The sequence below is a fragment of the Malania oleifera genome, chromosome 3, assembly GCF_029873635.1.
Source record: "Malania oleifera isolate guangnan ecotype guangnan chromosome 3, ASM2987363v1, whole genome shotgun sequence".
Taxonomy (NCBI): domain Eukaryota; kingdom Viridiplantae; phylum Streptophyta; class Magnoliopsida; order Santalales; family Ximeniaceae; genus Malania; species Malania oleifera.
The window spans coordinates 15,891,696-15,910,125 of NC_080419.1; the positions used below are offsets into that span (position 1 = coordinate 15,891,696).

General features: G+C 36.7%; 1 protein-coding gene across 1 annotated transcript in view; it reads right to left on the reverse strand.

Annotated features, from left to right (window-relative positions):
* Positions 1-493: 493 nt before the first annotated feature.
* The window catches only part of LOC131150218 (dual specificity protein phosphatase 1), a 51,546-nt gene continuing 33,609 nt past the window's right edge, over positions 494-18,430 (reverse strand). Inside the window, exon 6 of the mRNA XM_058100818.1 lies at positions 494-900. Within this exon, the coding sequence (XP_057956801.1) occupies positions 875-900 (26 nt within the window). The 3' untranslated portion in view covers positions 494-874. The remainder of the gene's footprint in view (positions 901-18,430) is intronic.

The following is an 18,430-nucleotide window of genomic DNA, read 5'->3' on the forward strand; positions in this document are numbered from 1 at the left end:
AAGGTTGCTCCTTTCATCGTTTAGTCATGGATTCAATTCCTATGAAACAATCTCCCTGCATATGGAAAGTTGCTCAATCTCTCTACATAAAAATAGAGATAAGGCTGGATACGATATGACAACCCACCCACCCTTCATCACAGCCGCCTTACAAGCTCCGGACTCAATTGGAGAGCCTCACATAATTAGAGAAGATAATCTCCCTATGATTAGTGCGCCAACAAGCACAATTAAATCACCATTAGTGCACAATAAATAGCCATTACAGCCTAATTAAGTGGGAATTAATGGGACACTGATCACTGACAAGAGCCAATGCCACCTAGGGGGGCAAGGCATTCTTCCACAACCGACTTGTCCATATAAAAAAAAAAAACTAAGCTATGATGATCTAATAGGGAGATCCCAAGCTCACCCACATTATACCCATTAGTCATATATATCAAAATCTCATAGAGGGAGAGAGAGAGAGAGAGATTAAAAGCAACAGCAGTAAATGGCAATCTTCGTATAGACTATATAAAATAACTTGGAACAAAGCGTAGTGTAGCAGTAAGGCTTCATCAATACCCCCCCATGACACTTATAATAACATCTACTTGTGATCGGAATCACGCGAGTACTATTTTTAAAATATATAATAAATATATATATGCACACAACAGCCATTGCACAGAATTATGAAAACTACAGGATCGCCTGCAATATGATTCATTGGTTCGAGGCCTACCTCCTCACAGCCCATTCATTATTTTTTTGTAACACTCAACATGACCAATTCTGTACAAGAGTGTTCCTGTCGGACTTGTGTTGCAAACCAGTGGAATCAATAGCTTGCAACCTTCCTCCCGGACTAACACTACCTATACTCAGCTCATTGCCTAGTCGTTTCTTCTCCACCTACCACATTACACAGAAAACCATTACAATGTTAACGAGAGAGAGAGAGAGAGAGAGAGAGAGATAAAAGGCATCCAGCATGAACAAATAGTACAAGCACAGACAGCACATTTGAGAAATGAACCATGAACTCCCCTAAAGGTAAGAATTTCAACAGCCAAAGATTCTATTTTCCCAGTCCTTTCGTCTCTCTGGGGCCAAAAGGTAAGAATTTCAACTGCCAGGATTCAATTAAGAAGACTGTTCTCTAGATACTTATCTATCATGTGTGATCTGATAGACATGTGATATGCATGCATGAGAAAATACCTGGCCCAATCAAAACCCTCTTTAGTTCTATAACAGAAACTACGCTGAAGCTAAAATTAGCTCGTCGAGCCTTTATAACCTGACTTCAAGTATGATAATCCACCAATTATGAAAAAAAAAATTCACAAAGAAGCAATTAATTTTCTCAACAATGCCAAGGCCAAACAAAGAATTGAGAAAAATGTTCCTTCTATTGGCAGGGTTCGCCAGAAACAAATGGCTTAACTGAATTTCGATTAACCAATTTTCAGGTCAATATCCAATGGATTACCAAACTGAACTGAAGCATTGCATCCAATTTAAAATTTTAAAGAAATTACAGATCAATATTTTTCTTCCATTATAATCATGTAAATTTTAAAATTCAAATGATAAATTTGAGTATTAACAAGTCATAAATCAATAAACTTTAAATTAGCATCCTACATACGCTTAAAAGCATCCACCAATAAATTTAGCATAAACAAAATCCTTAATCCAAGTTCTATTTCTAGAAAAATAATATAAAAGTACCTAACCCAAGTTCTAATTGTTGCTCAGAAACAAATTTTTTATTTAAATTATTACTAATATTATACAGCTAAAGTTATAAAATATATTTACAACATGTCAGTTCGGTTTGTTTAGTTGTTATTATTGAATGGTCAAATCATAATCAAACCATTAACTTGGAAAATTGAAAAGTTAGAACCAAAACCAAACCAAAAACAAAAAATAGGTGACTGATTTTTCAGTTCAGTTTCATTCAATTTTACTGTTTGGTTCAGATTTTGTTATTTTCCTTGCTACCCCTATCCACTAGCATTGCTGGAAACTGATTAGGTGTTTAATTGGGTAATATCTAAAAGTACTTGGACTTATGCTGGAAAAAGAAATCACCACTGAAAACATAAATTCATTGTTTAGATGCAGTTTTTAACTTTTAGAGTGGTATAATGCCAGGTAGCTAATCAGATTCTTAAGGCCCATTTCAAGCTTAGGAAAAATTAGGAAAAGGCAAGAAAAAAGAAAAAGGGAAGAAAATAAAAGATATAACTGAACAAATTTTATGCATGATTAACATTAGATTTTTCTTAATTCTTGATCGTATTAGAACATTTTTTTATTGATCATATTGACATAGAGAGTACATAAAAAATGAATTTTTTTTCTAGCTTTTATTTCATTTCCTTTCCTCGAGCAAATTCTTAATCCAAATGGAGCCCAAATAAATCATGTAAGGCAACCTTTTCGGAACAATTAAATGAGCTTGAACAAAGCTCAAGCAAAAGCTCACAAATAGTCCACATGCTCCTGAGCCAAGTTTTTAGCATAATACTCAGCTTGCCTTGTTCTGATATGGTATAATTTAAAAGAATTTCATCTGTAATCATATGTAATAAAAGATCTCATCTGTAATCATATGCAATTAGACACACTTGTTCTGATATGTTATAATTTAACTTGAGCAAAAAGAACCTCCAATTAGTTAAAACCCCCAAAGCAAGTGCACAGCATTAACTTCTAGTGGAGATAAAGAGATCTTTTTTTTGCATAAAAGCAAAGAAGGCCAAGGATAAGGACCATAATGTTGGAAAGCACACCAATCACCAGTTCAGAAATCGATTGCTTCACCACTTACCACCATAAAATAATTGTTTCACCTAAAGTGAAAACCAGTAAAATATCCAAAGATTAAACCCCTTTCCGTCCCTATTATCACTAATCCCTGTTTCTCCATAGGGGTCACAAACAAAAGCAGATTGCTGGTATTGCAGGAATGTTGGATCATACAGCAGATTGTTTAACGGGTTGAAATTTCAAACAAATCTAATCTTCTATATAATTGTTATTTCTCCCTGTGCTATCATATAAAATCATAATAAAGGGAAAGAAAGTGTATGTGGGGTCATTTTTTTAATTTGAGAAATCAAAAAATAAAAAGAAAAAATAAACAGCCAACTGCATATTGGGTTAAAATAGTAGTAGAACATAGGGTAATTAGACCAAATTCCTCAGAGGTTTTGTTTTGGCTGGGAACTTGGAAAATCTTAGGGAAAAGAAAGGAAAATATAAAAGAATTCACTTTTTCATGTTTGGTTATCAAGTAAGAAAGAAAACAAAAAAATATACCAAATCAATGAATAAAATTATAGTTTTATACACCATTTACATTTTATTTTTCTTAAATTTTAACCATATTAAACAATTTTTCATTTTTACTAGTATTTGGTATATAGGAAAAATATAGTCGAAAATGAGTTTCATTTTTTTTTCCCTTTTTTTCCCTTTTCCCAACCAAAATCCTTGATCCAAACGGACCCTTGGTGACATTGCAGGGGCTTCCCCCATAGTTGGGAAAACTACAATGACAGATTCCACCGTTAGTGATGACTAATAAACAATGTTAACATGATAAATACTTGCATACTTTCACCTTAATAAGTTGCACTTCTCTGTCACTGCCATTTATTTACTCTTTCTTCTGTTTCATTATCCTTCTCCCACCAATCCATCGATCCCCAAAAGTGCCAAACCAAACAATTACCTTCTCTAGCTCCCGGATTCCACCTCCAACAAACCCTCACTTCAAATAATCTTTGTTTTTACAATCATTGATTCCTCAGAGCAGTTTTATAAAATCCTTTCTGTTTAGTTCGGTTTTTGAATGCTTCATGGTTTTAGAATATTTTTTGGGTTTTGAGGTCTTAAATTTTCAGAACATTATCTAAATTTCAATTGAAATTTCCACATTCCATCACCCTCGAAATCAAAATGGCAGTTGATTTCCGTCTTACAAAAGTTTCTGTTGAAATTTCAATGAATCATCCAAAATTTTTCAAACAAAAGATTATTAAAAGGGCTTCTAAAATTACATGAAAAATTGAACTTAAATATTAACAAGAACATTTTATTTAAGCATTAATGTCTAAATTATTTTTATATGTACAATAAATAATATTTAATTGATTTATGGATTTCATTTATAATATATTTAATACAAATATGATATTATGAATACGTTTAATACACATTATATGACAACTATTACACCTTATGCACAACATAGATATATTTAAGTTTTAATATATTAGTCTTAAAACCTACATTATCATGTATTCTAACTATTTCTAAAGTTTCATAAAAGAATTCCAGGCTTTACTCTTGATTTTCATTGTTTTTTCAAATCAAAATTGAAATTTCCATATTTTGGGGTTTCAAAATTTTAGTCTGAATTGAAACTTAAGATTTTGCTTGGGAGTTGGGAGCAAAGGCAAAACAAAGACAAGAATTGACCACGTATTAGTGAGTTTGGCATATCTTAGAAGAATGGTAATGGTGTTTCCAAAATCATTGACCCTGTTATGCTAGAGAGAGATATTATACCACCATTGTTATTTTTCAAATGGCTTCATGATGGCAGAAGCAAAAAAGAGAATGTATATCTAGAAATAATGGTGGATGCTAGCAAGAGATGGCTTGTAACAGTGGAGTTCATTGATTGAAGGTTACAATGGAGATGGACACGATGGTAACTATAGACAACTGCTCATGAATGAAGGTGGGAAAGTTTGGGAAGTGATGTGGAAATGGCTATCAATGAGTTCCTGAAGCCATAGGAGGAAAATAGGAAAACGAAATGAGTTGCAGACACCCAAAAGAGCCACTATTATTTGTTGTCTTTCATCTTTAGGTAGTCAACATGTTACAAAGTTTACACCCCCACCATGTTCATGTTGTATCAACCTCCTCTTTCAGTCATTCCAACATGGTCAATTGTAACGGTCTTAGGCTTAACTCTAGTAAGTTATCGTCCGCTTTGGCACACTAGCCTCACGAGTTTGTCCTATAAAAAACGCCCCATATAGTTGGAGCCCAAACCATTCTTATAAGCCCAATATCTTCCTAACACACTTCCGATGTGGGACCATGACATGCTCTCTCGTCCGATCACTGACGCCCACGTCAGAGTGGCTTACACATCTAAATAGGTTCCACCCACATGATAATACACGCAAGGTGGCTCTAATACCAAATGTAACGGTATTAAGCTCAACTCCAATGAGGTATTATCCACTTTGCCTCACTAGCCTCACGGATTTGTCCTATACAAGGCACCTCACATAGTTGGAGCTCAAACCATCCTTACAAGCCCAATATCTCTCTAGCACACATCCGATGTGGGATTGTGGCATCAATCAATGATTTGTGAACCACCAACTCTAGAGCCAGGAAGGTTTTTCAGATTTTCCATGTCTACTTCATCTCCTAGATTTTCTGCATTAATTTCTTAAAAAATATGCCATCAATACATAAGCCTGAACTATTAATGAGAACAAAATCTATTTGAAGCTAATGGACGCAAATTCGGATGCAAATATATGCATTTTCATATAAATCAAGATCAATAAATCAAGAATTTTGAATTTCTGCAAATTCCTTTGTGTGATTATAAGATAGGTACAAGTGTAAAAATGTACACTTTTTGCTGAGTTAACAATTTCTGCCATATAATTCAAACCCATGTACATAAGTGATAAAGGACATCTAATTTCAGGGGAGATTAGTCTAATTACTATAGAATATGACATATGTATAGCCATGTTCAAGCATATGGCTCTCCAAAAATGGAATATGCAAAATGCACATCTTGCTGCTATTAAACAATTAAAATTGAAGGGTTTAGTATACTTACTTGTCTTCAATGTTCTTTCACTTTTGCAAACTAGGTTAATTACTAATATCATAATTCTGGGAGGGGTATTCTAATACTAGATTTTTTCATAGAATGACCAATGGAATTGTTAATGGTTATTTTAGTCTTTTAATATTATTATTGTGTTAATATGTTAATTAGAGAGAATTAGAAAGAGTATTGTGGTCATTAGAATGTATTTGATTTGTATTATAAATAGAGGGAGAGACCTATCTTTGCGTTAGGCCATTCATTTAATCAAAAATTTCAACATGGTGTTAGAGATGGTTACCGCGAGGTCTTGGGTTCTAGTCTTGTTGCCCGCATTTATTGTGTGGTGTTTAAAAAATTATTGTATTCCCAATAATGGGTGTTATCTATCATGTGTTTATCTCTCCACGTACTGTCAGGCTGCACGTCTGGGGAAGTTTTAAAGCTTGATATGCATTGTTGGCCCATAACCTATCAACTTAAAACTTTTCGGTAAAACGGTAATCTAACATGATATCAGAGCATAATCCCTATCACACTCAGCCGTCGCATAATAACACCCTCCCATTTCTGACCTTCTCAAAACCACCACAACCCTTCATCATTTCACAAAACCAACCATATAGACGAAAACATTACCCTCTGAAAAATAGCCCTACAAAGTCTCATCACCGGAAACCTCCCGATGTGCCCCCACACGCTGGCTGATTGCTGGCAGTCCCCACCCCACGCGCCAGCACATTGGAGTGATTCTGGCCACTTTTTCCTGATTTTTTCCTCCAGCATGTTTTGATTCCTTCCCTAGACCATATTTTTTAGCTGTTGGGCATGTTATTTATCTCAAAGACCCAACTTTTTTCAACCATGCACTCATGGCAATCCGTTAGTTGTTTCCCTGTTGTTCATAAAAGTTTGCAGTGAGTTCCTTGGAGTTGGGGCAGTGTTCATAAGTTTATCTGTTTAGGCAGTTCACCTCGTCCATGATTGTTTTGGTGCTTCACCTTGCTTTTAGTTGTCCAAATTAAATTTGATTGTTTTTCGTGTTTGAGAGTGGCGTGGTTGCTGTTTTTGTGTGTTGGGATGGAGTCTATAAATCCCAAAAGCATGTTCCCTTCATCGATGCCACAGATAACAACTAAAAAGTTGGATTGAAAGAATTATGTTCAGTTGTCTAAAGACTAGTCAAGTTTATGTAGTAGGATTAGGAAATTTTGACCACTTTCCAATCTAGTCCTTTTGATGAGAAGAAAAAAAAAAAGTGTGGGTTCAAGAAGATGGCTTGATTGTTTTCCTCTTGTTGAATTCAATGGAGCCCCAAATTGCATGGATGTGCATGCATTAAGATGCAAGGAGATTTGCGATTATGCCAAGCTTTTGTACTCTAGTAACATTACACATATGTATGATTTATCCCAAGAATATTTTGAGTAATAACAAGGAGATATAAACATTATGTATTATTTTGGAGAGATGGAACGTATTCATGAGGAGCTTAACATCATGCAATCTATAACCACCAATGTTCGTGAGATGCAGAAGTAAAGGGAGCAAATTATGGCTCTTTGGGTTCTAGTGGGTTTGAAACCTGAGTTTGAGGCAATCCAATCCTAGATACTTAACAGTGCAAGGTTGTCACCATTTTCTAATGTTTATTCTCATATCCTTCATGCTTCCTTTAGCTCACATTCTCCTACTTTTACATCTAGCTCTAAGAGGTCAGCCTTTACTACATATGGTAATTCTAGTTCTCTACCAAACAACCACAAAAGTTATTGAGGTGGTTTGAGCGATTGTGGTGGCAAAGATAGACCAGGTAAACACACTCCTCAGAAGTGTGCTCATTGTGGACGAGGTAATCATACTATTGAGCAGCAATCGGATATCCATGGTAGACCTTCACATGTTGTCAATACAGCCACCACTAACCTCACACCTTTGGGGGCAACCAATGTAGCCGCCAACAACTCCACACCTTTGGGGCCAAGTGGGGGGCAACGTACTAAATCTATGTCAAAGGAAGAGTATTCCAAGTTCTAGCAATATCAAGCCTCACAACAAGATTCTCTTCCCATTGCATCTCTTGCCCAAACCGGTAACCTAACAGCATGTCTGTCATTCAGTACTTCTAGTCCAAGTCCTTGGGTTATAGACTCTATTGCCACTAATCACATCACAGGTATACCTAATTTCTTCTTAGTATCCTTAAAATTGTTCTTGTATTGCTCTTGCTCATGGATCCACCACAACCATTAAGGGAATTGGGACTCTAAAATCTCACTTCTTATATTTCTCTTCCTTCAATTTTGTAGAATCTCAAGTTTCCCTTCAATCTTATGTTCGTTAGCAAGATTACCAAATCCATTAATTTTTCAGCAACATTCTTCCTTGATTTTGTGGTTATTCAAGATTTGAAGATGAAGAGGATGATTGGCAAAGGGTGTAAATTCGGTGGACTTACATTAATGCTGCTGCACCTCTCCAAATTCATTTACGCCTCGGTCATCCTTCATTGGAAAATTTGAAACATCTAGTTCCTAATTGAAGTTATGTGTCTAGTCTTGATTGAGTCTTGTTCATCATCGTGTCCCTTTTGCTTCCCTAAGTCAATAAACGGACTACAAGCCCTTTCATGTTAGTCCATTCTGATGTTTGGGGTCCTAATAGAGTTGTGTCCAAGTTGGGTTTCTAATACTTCGTAACCGTTATGGATGATTATTCAATGATAACTTGACTATATTTAATAAAAATCAAGATCATTATGAGTTATTTCATATATTTTGTGTCTTTTGTTATGCAATAAAGACTCAATTTGATTTGCCAATTTGAATACTTCAAAGTAATAATGCTAAAGAGTATTTTAGTACTCAAATCACTACTTATATGACTCAAATTGGTATTATTCATCAATCATCTTGTGCCCACACCTCAACAAAAATGGGGTTGCAGAGAGGAAAATAGACATATCCTTAAAAATCACTCACACCTTACTTTATCAAATGCATGTACCTAAAGTGTCTTGGAGTGATGTTGTACTTACTGCTTACTATCTTATCAACAGGGTGTCATCCTCTATTATTAGTGGTAAAATCCCTACCCTATTCTATTTATTCACCTCTATTTGCTCCACTTCCTCATATATTCAGGTGTGTGTCCTTTATTCATCAACTAACTCCTGTTGTGGATAAGTTGGATCCTCGTGCTATAAAATGTGTCTTTCTGAGCTACTCATATACTCAAGGGGTATTATTGTTATAGTCCTATGCTGCATCCCTTCTTTGTTTCCACAGATGTTACCTTCTTTGAGTCTACACCTTACTACACTCAATCCTTTAGTGCTAACGATCTCAATGAATCCAATCTTCCAGATTCTAGTTTGTTGTCCTTACCCAATCAACCACCTATGTCTCCATGTGGTTGAGTCCTTCTCATCATCTCAATCGTCCTAATTTGCAAGTGTATTCATGACGGCGGCTCTAAGGAAGAGTCCCCTCTAGCTTATACCACCATGCCTTTGGTTTCCTTATCTAATGATCATATTTCCATGATACTAATCCTCCCGTTGTTTTACAGAAAGGTAAATGCACATGTACGCAACATCCCATCTCCAACCATGTTTTCTATGACTTCTTATCACCCTCCTATTATTGTTTTGTTATTACTCTATCATTTTTTGCCCTTCCTAAATCTGTTCCAGAAGCCTTAGCTTGCTCTGGATGGAAAAATGCCATGGTTGAAGAGATGAATGCTTCACAAGACAATGATACTTGGGACTGGGTATCTCTTCCTCCTAAAAAGTCTGCGGTTGGTTGTCGCTAGTTATACATTGTGAAAGTCAACCCTAATGGTTCTGTGGCTCATATGGAGGCAAGTTTTGTTGCTAAGGGGTATACTCAGTTGTGTGATTAGGACTATTACGACAATTTTTCCCTAATTGCCAAACTTACAATAGTACGTCTGTTCATCTCCTTGGCTACCACTTGTCATTTGCCTCTATATCAGTTAGATGTGAAGAATGCCTTCTAGCATAGTGATCTTAAAAAGGAGGTCTATATGGAGCAATTTCTTGGGTTTGTTGCTCAAGGGGAGTCAGGCTTAGTGTGTCAACTCAAGAAGGAACTATACAGTTTAAAACAATCTCCAAAACATGGTTTGGTCAATTCAATGTTGTAGTACTTGACTTTGGCCTTCAACAGTGAGCAATGGATCACTTTGTGTTTTATCGTCATACTTCATCAGGTTGGATCCGTCTTCTTGTGTATGGGAATGATATAGTAATTATAGGTGATGATGGTCAAGGTATTTAGAGCCTTAAACATTTTCTACAAACTAAGTTTCAAACCAAATAATTGGGACCATTGAAATACTTCTTGGGCATAGAAGTATATAGATCTTGTATGGGAATTGTTTTGTCACAAAGGAAGTATGTTCTTGATTTGTTGGATGAGGTTAGGTTGTTGGGAACCAACCGGTTGATATACCCATGAATCCTAACAGCAAGTTAGTGTCGAACGTGGGTGATTTGCTGCCTAATCCAGGATAATACCAGAGACTTGTAGGCATAGCAGTTAAAAGTACGCCTCAGGTGCGAGGCACAGTGAGGCGACCAAGCTAGCGCCTGATCCTTCTTCAAGCGAGACAACCTTCAAGCACCAGTAGGTGCACTCAAGCGCAGTAATTCATGCCTTGAAATTCTTCAAGCTGTAAGAAATAAAACGTAGCCAGAACCAGCCCCAGCTCACTTCCAGCAATCCAATCTTTGACAGTCCTACTTGCACCAACCCTAGCCCTTTGTTTTTGACCCTTCAAAACAGCACGAAACCAGCAGGAGAAGTTTGTATTCAACCAATCAATCCTTCGAAGCAGTACAAAACCAGCAGGAGCCCTTCTCTTCGACCCTTCAAAGTTTGAACCAACACGAGGCTTTTGTCTTCGACCCTTCAAACCAGTCGGAGCTCTTCGTCTTCGAGCCTTCAAACTAGCAGGAGCCATTCATCAGTTCGTCTTCGTGCCTTCGAACCATCAGGAGCCCTTCATCATCCAGGTTCAAGCCTTCGTGAGTCGTCAGGATGCTTTGATTTTCAAACTAGTAGTCATCACCGTTGTCTTCTTCTTCTTCTTTTTCAGTTCTTCTTCTTCATCTTCTTCTTCAGTTCTTTTGCTTCTTCTTATTCTTCAGTTCTTGTTCTGCTACTGCTTCTTTTTCAGTTCTTCTTCTTCTTCTTCAGTTCTTTTTCTTTTCAGTTCTTCTGCTTCTTTTTCTTTTTCAGTTCTTCTTCAGTTCTGCTGCCTCTTGCTGGCTGCCTCTTCTTATAATATTAACTTGCATTAAGCCTCTAAGTTAATATTATATAATTTGTAATTAATTATGTTGTTTAATGTAAGTCTATACTTTACAATTAATATATAACATTTTTACTGAATTTTGCTGCTGTTTTGTAATTTGTTTGGAAATGGAGTATACAAACTATACATTTTTTTCTGAAATATATTAATATATAACATTTTTTACTGAATATAGTTGTTGTTCTTTTGATATTGAAGATGCTTTTATTTCATTTCTAATTTGAAGCTTGAATTCTTGCATGTGTATTTACTTATGTTGAACTATGTTTGTTTGACTTGGAACTTGGTATTTGGTTGTCATAATTACTATTGAATATTTTGGCATTTTAAATTCTAATATAACTCTTGATGTGTTTTTATATCAATTATCCACCAAATAGGCATTGTACACAATTTTAATAATTGTGCTCACATTCGAGAGGCACGCGCCTTTGCCTCATGCCTCACACCTCGACTCCAAGTACCCCTCTGCACCTCAGTGCGCCTTGCACCTTTGACTACTATGCTTGTTAGAAAGTTGAACTATCTCATAGTCACTCGACCAAACATATCTTTTGCAAAAAATGTTGTGACTCAATTTCTGAATTCTCCAAGGACAAGTAACTAGGACGCAGTAATTTGCATCTTGAGATATCTCAAAGGTGCACCTAGAAGAGGTCTTTAATATCAAAATCATGCTCACACTTATATTCATGGATAGGCAGATGCAAATTGGGTCGGGTCCCCTTCTAGCCAAAGATCCATAACCAAGTATCATATCTTGGTGGGTGGTAATTTGGTTTCTTGAAAGAGTAAGATACAAATTGTGGTGGCCAAATCAAGCGTTGAATCAGAGTATAGAGCTATGGCTCACACTACTTGTGTGAACTTGTTTGGTTGAAGAACATGTCAGAAGAACTTAATTTTCCACATTCTCAATCTATGGAGTTGATATGTGATAATCAAGTTGCTCTTCATATTGCCTCTATCCTAGTCTACTATGAGCAAATGAAACACATCGAAGTTGATTGCCATTTTGTTCGAAAGAAGCTTGTGCAGAGGCTCATTACTACCACTCATGTGAGGTCTGATATGCAGCTTGCTGATTTATTTACTAAAGCTTTGGTGAGTGCTCGTGTTAAGTTAATTTGTAACAAGCTAGGAGCATATGATATCTATGCTCCAGCTTAAGGGGAGTGTTAATGGTTATTTTAGTCTTTTAGAATTATTATTAAGTGTGTTAGTATGTTAATTAGTGAGAGTTAGTAAGGGTATTATGGTCATTAGAATGTATTTGATTTGTTTTATAAAATAGAGGAAGAGGATATCTTTGAGTTAGGTCATTCATTTAATCATAAATCTCAACAGAAACTATGAGATGTAATTATATTAGAGAATTGGAGATGAGAAAAGGTGAGGTTATGAAGGATTCTCAGGTGATAGCAGATGAGGATTCTGGCTTTCTTAATGATATTTAAACATAGAAGGATGTTCTTAGGCCTACTATTGAGGGGCTGGATTGGAGTCCTATTTCTAGTGTTCAAAAATCTTAGTTGGAGAGGCCATTTAAGGAAGAGAAGGTGAGGACGATTGATGCAGGATTGACTAGCACAAGATGATGCGAAAAAAAAAAAAACAGGAAAATAAGGAAGAGAGAGAGAGAGAGAGAGTAAAAATGTAGACATAACTCAATTTAGGGCCTAAAGCTCAATCCACCAATATGCCTCATGGTTACACATCAAGCCTTTATATAGGCATTAGGAAAATAAAGGAGAGTGAATTGAAAGCAAAACTCAATTTAGGGCTTAATGCTTAATACTCCAATATGCCTCTCATGGACCATGATTACACTTATGCATCAAATCTTTATATAGGCTTTCTCCTATTACTAAATAAGGAAACAACCTCTAGAAAATAATATCAAATCCTAATCATGAAACATAAAGCCAAATCCAAAAAAATAGACCAACAGAATTGCAAAATATTTAGATAATAAAAACCCTAGATAATCAAAAAACATAGAAGATACTAGTGCACTTCCACCACTCAAAAGTTTGATGGGGTGGCCACTATACACCTCATAACATTGAGAGAGGGGATCTTCGTCCTCATACTTCTCACATTTAGGTGGATCTAACTGTAAGACATGAAGTTCCTCATCTTCTGGCTTTCTTAATCAAGGATGAAGATGGTGGGAACACAGCAGGAGCAGCGGTTCCTTTTTCCCCCCTTTCTTGCCTTTTACTACCTTTGTTTGATCCTGGCAATAACTAATAGTGATAATGACTTTTTTATTTTTTTCTCTTTTGCAAATCTAATGGGTCTTCTATGCGATAGAACATTTGGTGAAGCTCAGGGATCAGCTAGGGTTTTCAGAAGAGTATTGATTCATGAATGATGGATGGGACTGCTTTCATGTTGCTGATGCTGCGGCAGTGACCATTTAGTGTTAATGGCTGAATAGAATGATGGTGACAGGTCCAGGATGCGGGAAGGCAGAGGGTGGCTGATGACTGTGAATAGTGGTTACAGTGAAGCAGTCATAGGGATCAAGACGAGGCTCTAAATACCAAATCAATGCAATACCAATTGGCACAAAAGGAGGATGCAGGAAAGTAATAAAGAACAATAGGAAAATAGAAAAGAGAGATAGTAAAAATGAAGACAAAACTCAATTAGGGCTTAATGCTCAATATTCCAATACGCCTCTCAAGGTAACACATCAAGCCTATACAGGCTTTCTCCTAATACTAAATAGAGAAACAATCTATGAAATAATTTATCCTCCTAATTAATGAAACTTAAAGTCAAATCCATAAAAATTAGACCAACACATAATTGTAAAATAGTTAAATCACAAAAACCATAGATAATCATAAAGACGTTATATTATGTCTAGGTTTATGGTAGACACAAAGATCTTGCCAAGGGTGATCCCCATCAGCTGTTCTTGCATAGGAGGTTGCCTTTTTAATGCATCGTTTTTGGTTATTATAAATGGGAAATGAAAATCCTGGTTTAAGTCCTCAACCGAGTTAAGGCAAGGAGATTGGTTATCTCCCTTCTTGTTTTTCTTGGTGGTGGATGCATTGATTATAGTAATGGATAGGACGGTGGATAGGGGATTTGTCAGAGGTATGGGGAGGGAGGGGGTACAGTGCCACATCTACAGTTTGTAGATGACACTATTATTTTCTTAGGATCACAGTGTCTTTCCTAAACATTCTTACTGCTTTGTGGATCCTTATGTGTCTTAGGATAAATTTACGTAGTAGTAATATTGAGGCTATCAAGCTGAATTGCGATAGGATAATGGAGTTCACTTCATTAGCACATTGTGGAGTTAGATATTGGCCTTTTGTTTACCTTGCTGTCCCTCTTGGGGGGTAATCCTCAATCCTTAGCTTTTGGGGGTCCTACAGTGTGGCGGCGAAGGTGGTGAAGCATTTAGATGTGTGAAAGGGTTCTCTTTCCTCTTTCGATGGGCACTTACTTCACTATCCCTTTGTATTTTTTGTCCTTAGAATTTTGCTGGGGTAGCTAACAAGATGGAAAAAATTATGAGTGATTTCCTTTGTCAGATGCAGAAGAGAAGAGGGATCGTTTGGTTAAGTTGGGAATTGTGCAGGTCTGAGGAGGACAGGGATTCGGGATTGGTAATTTGGTGCCTTAAAAACTCAGCCCTTTGGGCAAACAGTTATGGCAGTTTCCCTTGGAGACCTATGGCACAAAGTTAATACAGTAAATTCTGCACGGAGACAAATGTTTGGGATACTAACATGGGTCTAAGATGTTTGATTGAAGGCCTAGGGAGATTTATATCACAAATTTACCCTCTTTTTTTCCTTAGTCAAGTAGAAGGTGCGTAATGGTCCTTGCACATTTTTGGGAGGTTGTTTGCATCCGGAGTTAGCACTAAAAATATTTTTCCCCTTCTCTATCAGCTTTCATGAATTCATAATACACGTTCTCTTCTTTTTTGACTCATTATGGCTCTAGAGTTTCTTGGGATTTTATTCTATGCGATGTCTAAATGATAGGGAGTTGGACAAGCTTATTTCTTTGCTGTGTTAAGAGGGATGTCAGGATTCTAATAGGAGGGATGCTACGAGTGGGTTCTGGATTGCTCAGGGGAATTCTCTTGTAAGTCCTTTTTTTGCCATCTTCTCTGTGTAGGTCTTCATTGTTGTATTTGGGAGTAAAAGTTTCCTTCTAAGATAAAATCTTTTGTTTGGTTGATAGCCCTTAATACTGTTCCCATCAACAAACTGTTGCAGAGAAGGAGACCAGTTAGAGCATGTGTTTTTTGGTGCTATAACAGTTCAGAGAATGTAACTCTTCTATTTTTGCACTATCCATTTTCTCGGAGCATAAGGAATAGATTGTCTGGTCTATTTGGAGAGGACTGTGCGTGCCTATGGACAGTGCATGAGTTTCTGATTATTTCTATTATTGGGTTAAGGAAGGGGAAGGCTGCGGTAACCAAGGACTTAAAATTCAGTTGAAATGTTGAAATGGTGAGTTTCAGAGGGTACCCAAGGGCAATTGGACTTAAGATTTGTCTTTGAAAATTTGAGGCAAAAATTCTGGAATTTCAATGAATTTAAAGTGAAATTTTGGAAATTTTGACCAAAATTTTAGGAAACTTCAGAAATTTCAGAACTTAGCTTGAAATTCGATGGAAAAATTCAAAAACAAAGTTAAAATTTTAAGGATCATTTGCAAGCTGCAGCAGGTTGGGTGGAGGAAAAGGACTGTCACCAGTCCTCCATTTGTTTCCTTTCCCCCACTTGTGACTCTCATGAGTATGCAATGGAGATGCAGAGCATCTCTGCAAGAGTATAGACTAAAGCAATAAAGGAGTCAAATTTCTTTTTCAGTCTCTGATTGAGTACACTAAAGCAATAGATATGCAGAGCATCTCTGCAGACTGTAAAATCCTAGGCAACCTAACCCCCTTTCAGTCAACAAAATTATCAAACAACGAGAAAACCAAATGCAATCCAATCAGAAATTCTTGATTAAGCATATTCAAACTCCATAGAAATCGTAGCTTCACTTGATGCTTGAAGCTTCAAGAATCATAAGGCTTCAAGTGCAGAAGGCGGAGGTGGTCCGTTGTTGTCAACCCATTGCAAGCCTGAAGAGTCAAAGGTCACTGGTCCTAGATTGCATCATCACCATCACTCGAAGGACATATTAGTTATTAACTTATCAGAAGCAATCACCCCTACGTAAATTATTTATTTTGATAAAACATTATGCATAATCATCTATTTTAACATTTCTCAAAGTTTAATTGCAAATTTCCATCATTTGCTATGAAGTTCCATAATTTCTTTAAACTGAAATCAAAATTGAAATTTCCATCAAAATTCACAAAATTTTAACAGGAAGAAGCTGTCTTTAAATTTTCTTTGTGATTAGTACTGGTTGTTCTAAGGGTATATGTTTTATTTCCATCAGGGTTGGAAGATCTTATTGTTCTGAATGTTCTCATTGTATTTTTATTTCTCGTTCTGAGGATTTCTTATCCCCATTACTGTACATTCTTCTTTTCTACTTAATGAAGTTCCTTTTTCTAATCAGTAAAGAGAAATTTATTAATAGGGCATCAAGGCGATGCCATCCCAGAGTACAATTGTACATAGTGTCATCCCTCCTGCAGGACGTCACAAAAATTTAAAATTACATTAAGATCATTCACTACAATCCTACTATGCCAGCTGGAAACCGCCATAATCCACTACTCTTTAATAGTCTGAAGCAGCGTAAAACAGTTTTCGAACACTCTTATTTCTTTCTTTCCAAGCACACCTGAAAATTGCAAGAGGGATGAGAGAGAAAACCTTTCTCTTCTCGTTGGCTGCCCGAATCTCTTTCCATGCCCAGAGCTCCTTCCCACCAAGCTGGCAATAATCTACCTTTGTCCAATCAAGGTCAGAGCCATATTCCAAAAGTTCCTGGTCGAAAGGCAATGAAGGAGGATATGCTCAATTGATTGTACATCAGCCATGCATAGGGAACACCTGTTGACGACAGTCAGCCCCCTTTTCTGCAGATTTTCAAGGTTTAAGATCTTCCCGTGTGTTGCCTCCCAACCAAGAAAAGCTACCTTCAGAGGGGGCAGCGGTCTTTGAAATGTGAGTCCAAGGGGGATTGCTGTGTTTTGTTTCCAATGGTGAGAGTTTGCTGTAGAAGGATATGAATACGAAGACCCCATTTTATCCATGGTCCACTTTGGTTGATTCGAATGCTTTGGTTTTGGAAGTAGAGATGGCTATAAAAATTGATGAGATGGCAGAGTTCCCAGTCTTCCTCGTTTCTGAAAAAGGAGTGTTCCAGAAGATCCCTCACTGTAAAATTTGAAAGTGATGACTGATGAAAGCTTCCTTATCGCGGCCCAAGTCGCAGATAGCAAGAAATTAAACATTTAGGGCCTCTTGGTCATGCCACAATCTTTAAAGAAGTAAATCTTGCCCTCATTCCCCACTTGAAATTTGATAATAGGGAAGAAGTCATCCCAGCCTTTCCTGATGAATTTCCACAACCCTACACTGTATGGTCCTCTGCCAGCCAAAGCAATCTATTTGTTATGCTCTAAACCGTATTGGGAAGAAATGATTCCCCACCAAAGATTGTCTCTCTCTTTCATAAATCTCCACGACCATTTCCACAGAAGTGCTTTATTGAAAGTGTGGAGGGACTTCAGCCCCCAGCCCTTCCCCCTCCCCTCTGGGCGAATAATAGGTTGTTTGACCATGCCCCATTTGACAAGGTGGAATTTGAATTTCGGCCCCACACTCCCCCATAAGAACCTCCTCTGAATTCCTTCAAGTATCTTGGCAATTGAAGCCAGAAGAGGAAAGAGAGACATGAAAAAAACAGAAGGTCTGTCAAGGTACTCCTAATAAGCATGAGTCTGCCACCTTTAGATAAGAAATTCCTTTTCCATCATGCCAATATTTTTTCAAATTTTCCAATAATGGGTCCCACAAATTTACATGAACAAATTGGTACGATACTGCTTTCCAACATAACTAGGAAAAAAAATCAGTTAAAATAAAATTTAATATAATAGTGATTTTACTACATTCAAATTCAAGAGAAATATCTGTATATCTATATATCTAATTAGAAAGTAATTTTCAGCAAAGGAATCTTGGAATGCTCCAAAACCCCAATCTTATTTTTCAATAATTTTGAATTTTTTAATTCAATCTGACATGGGCC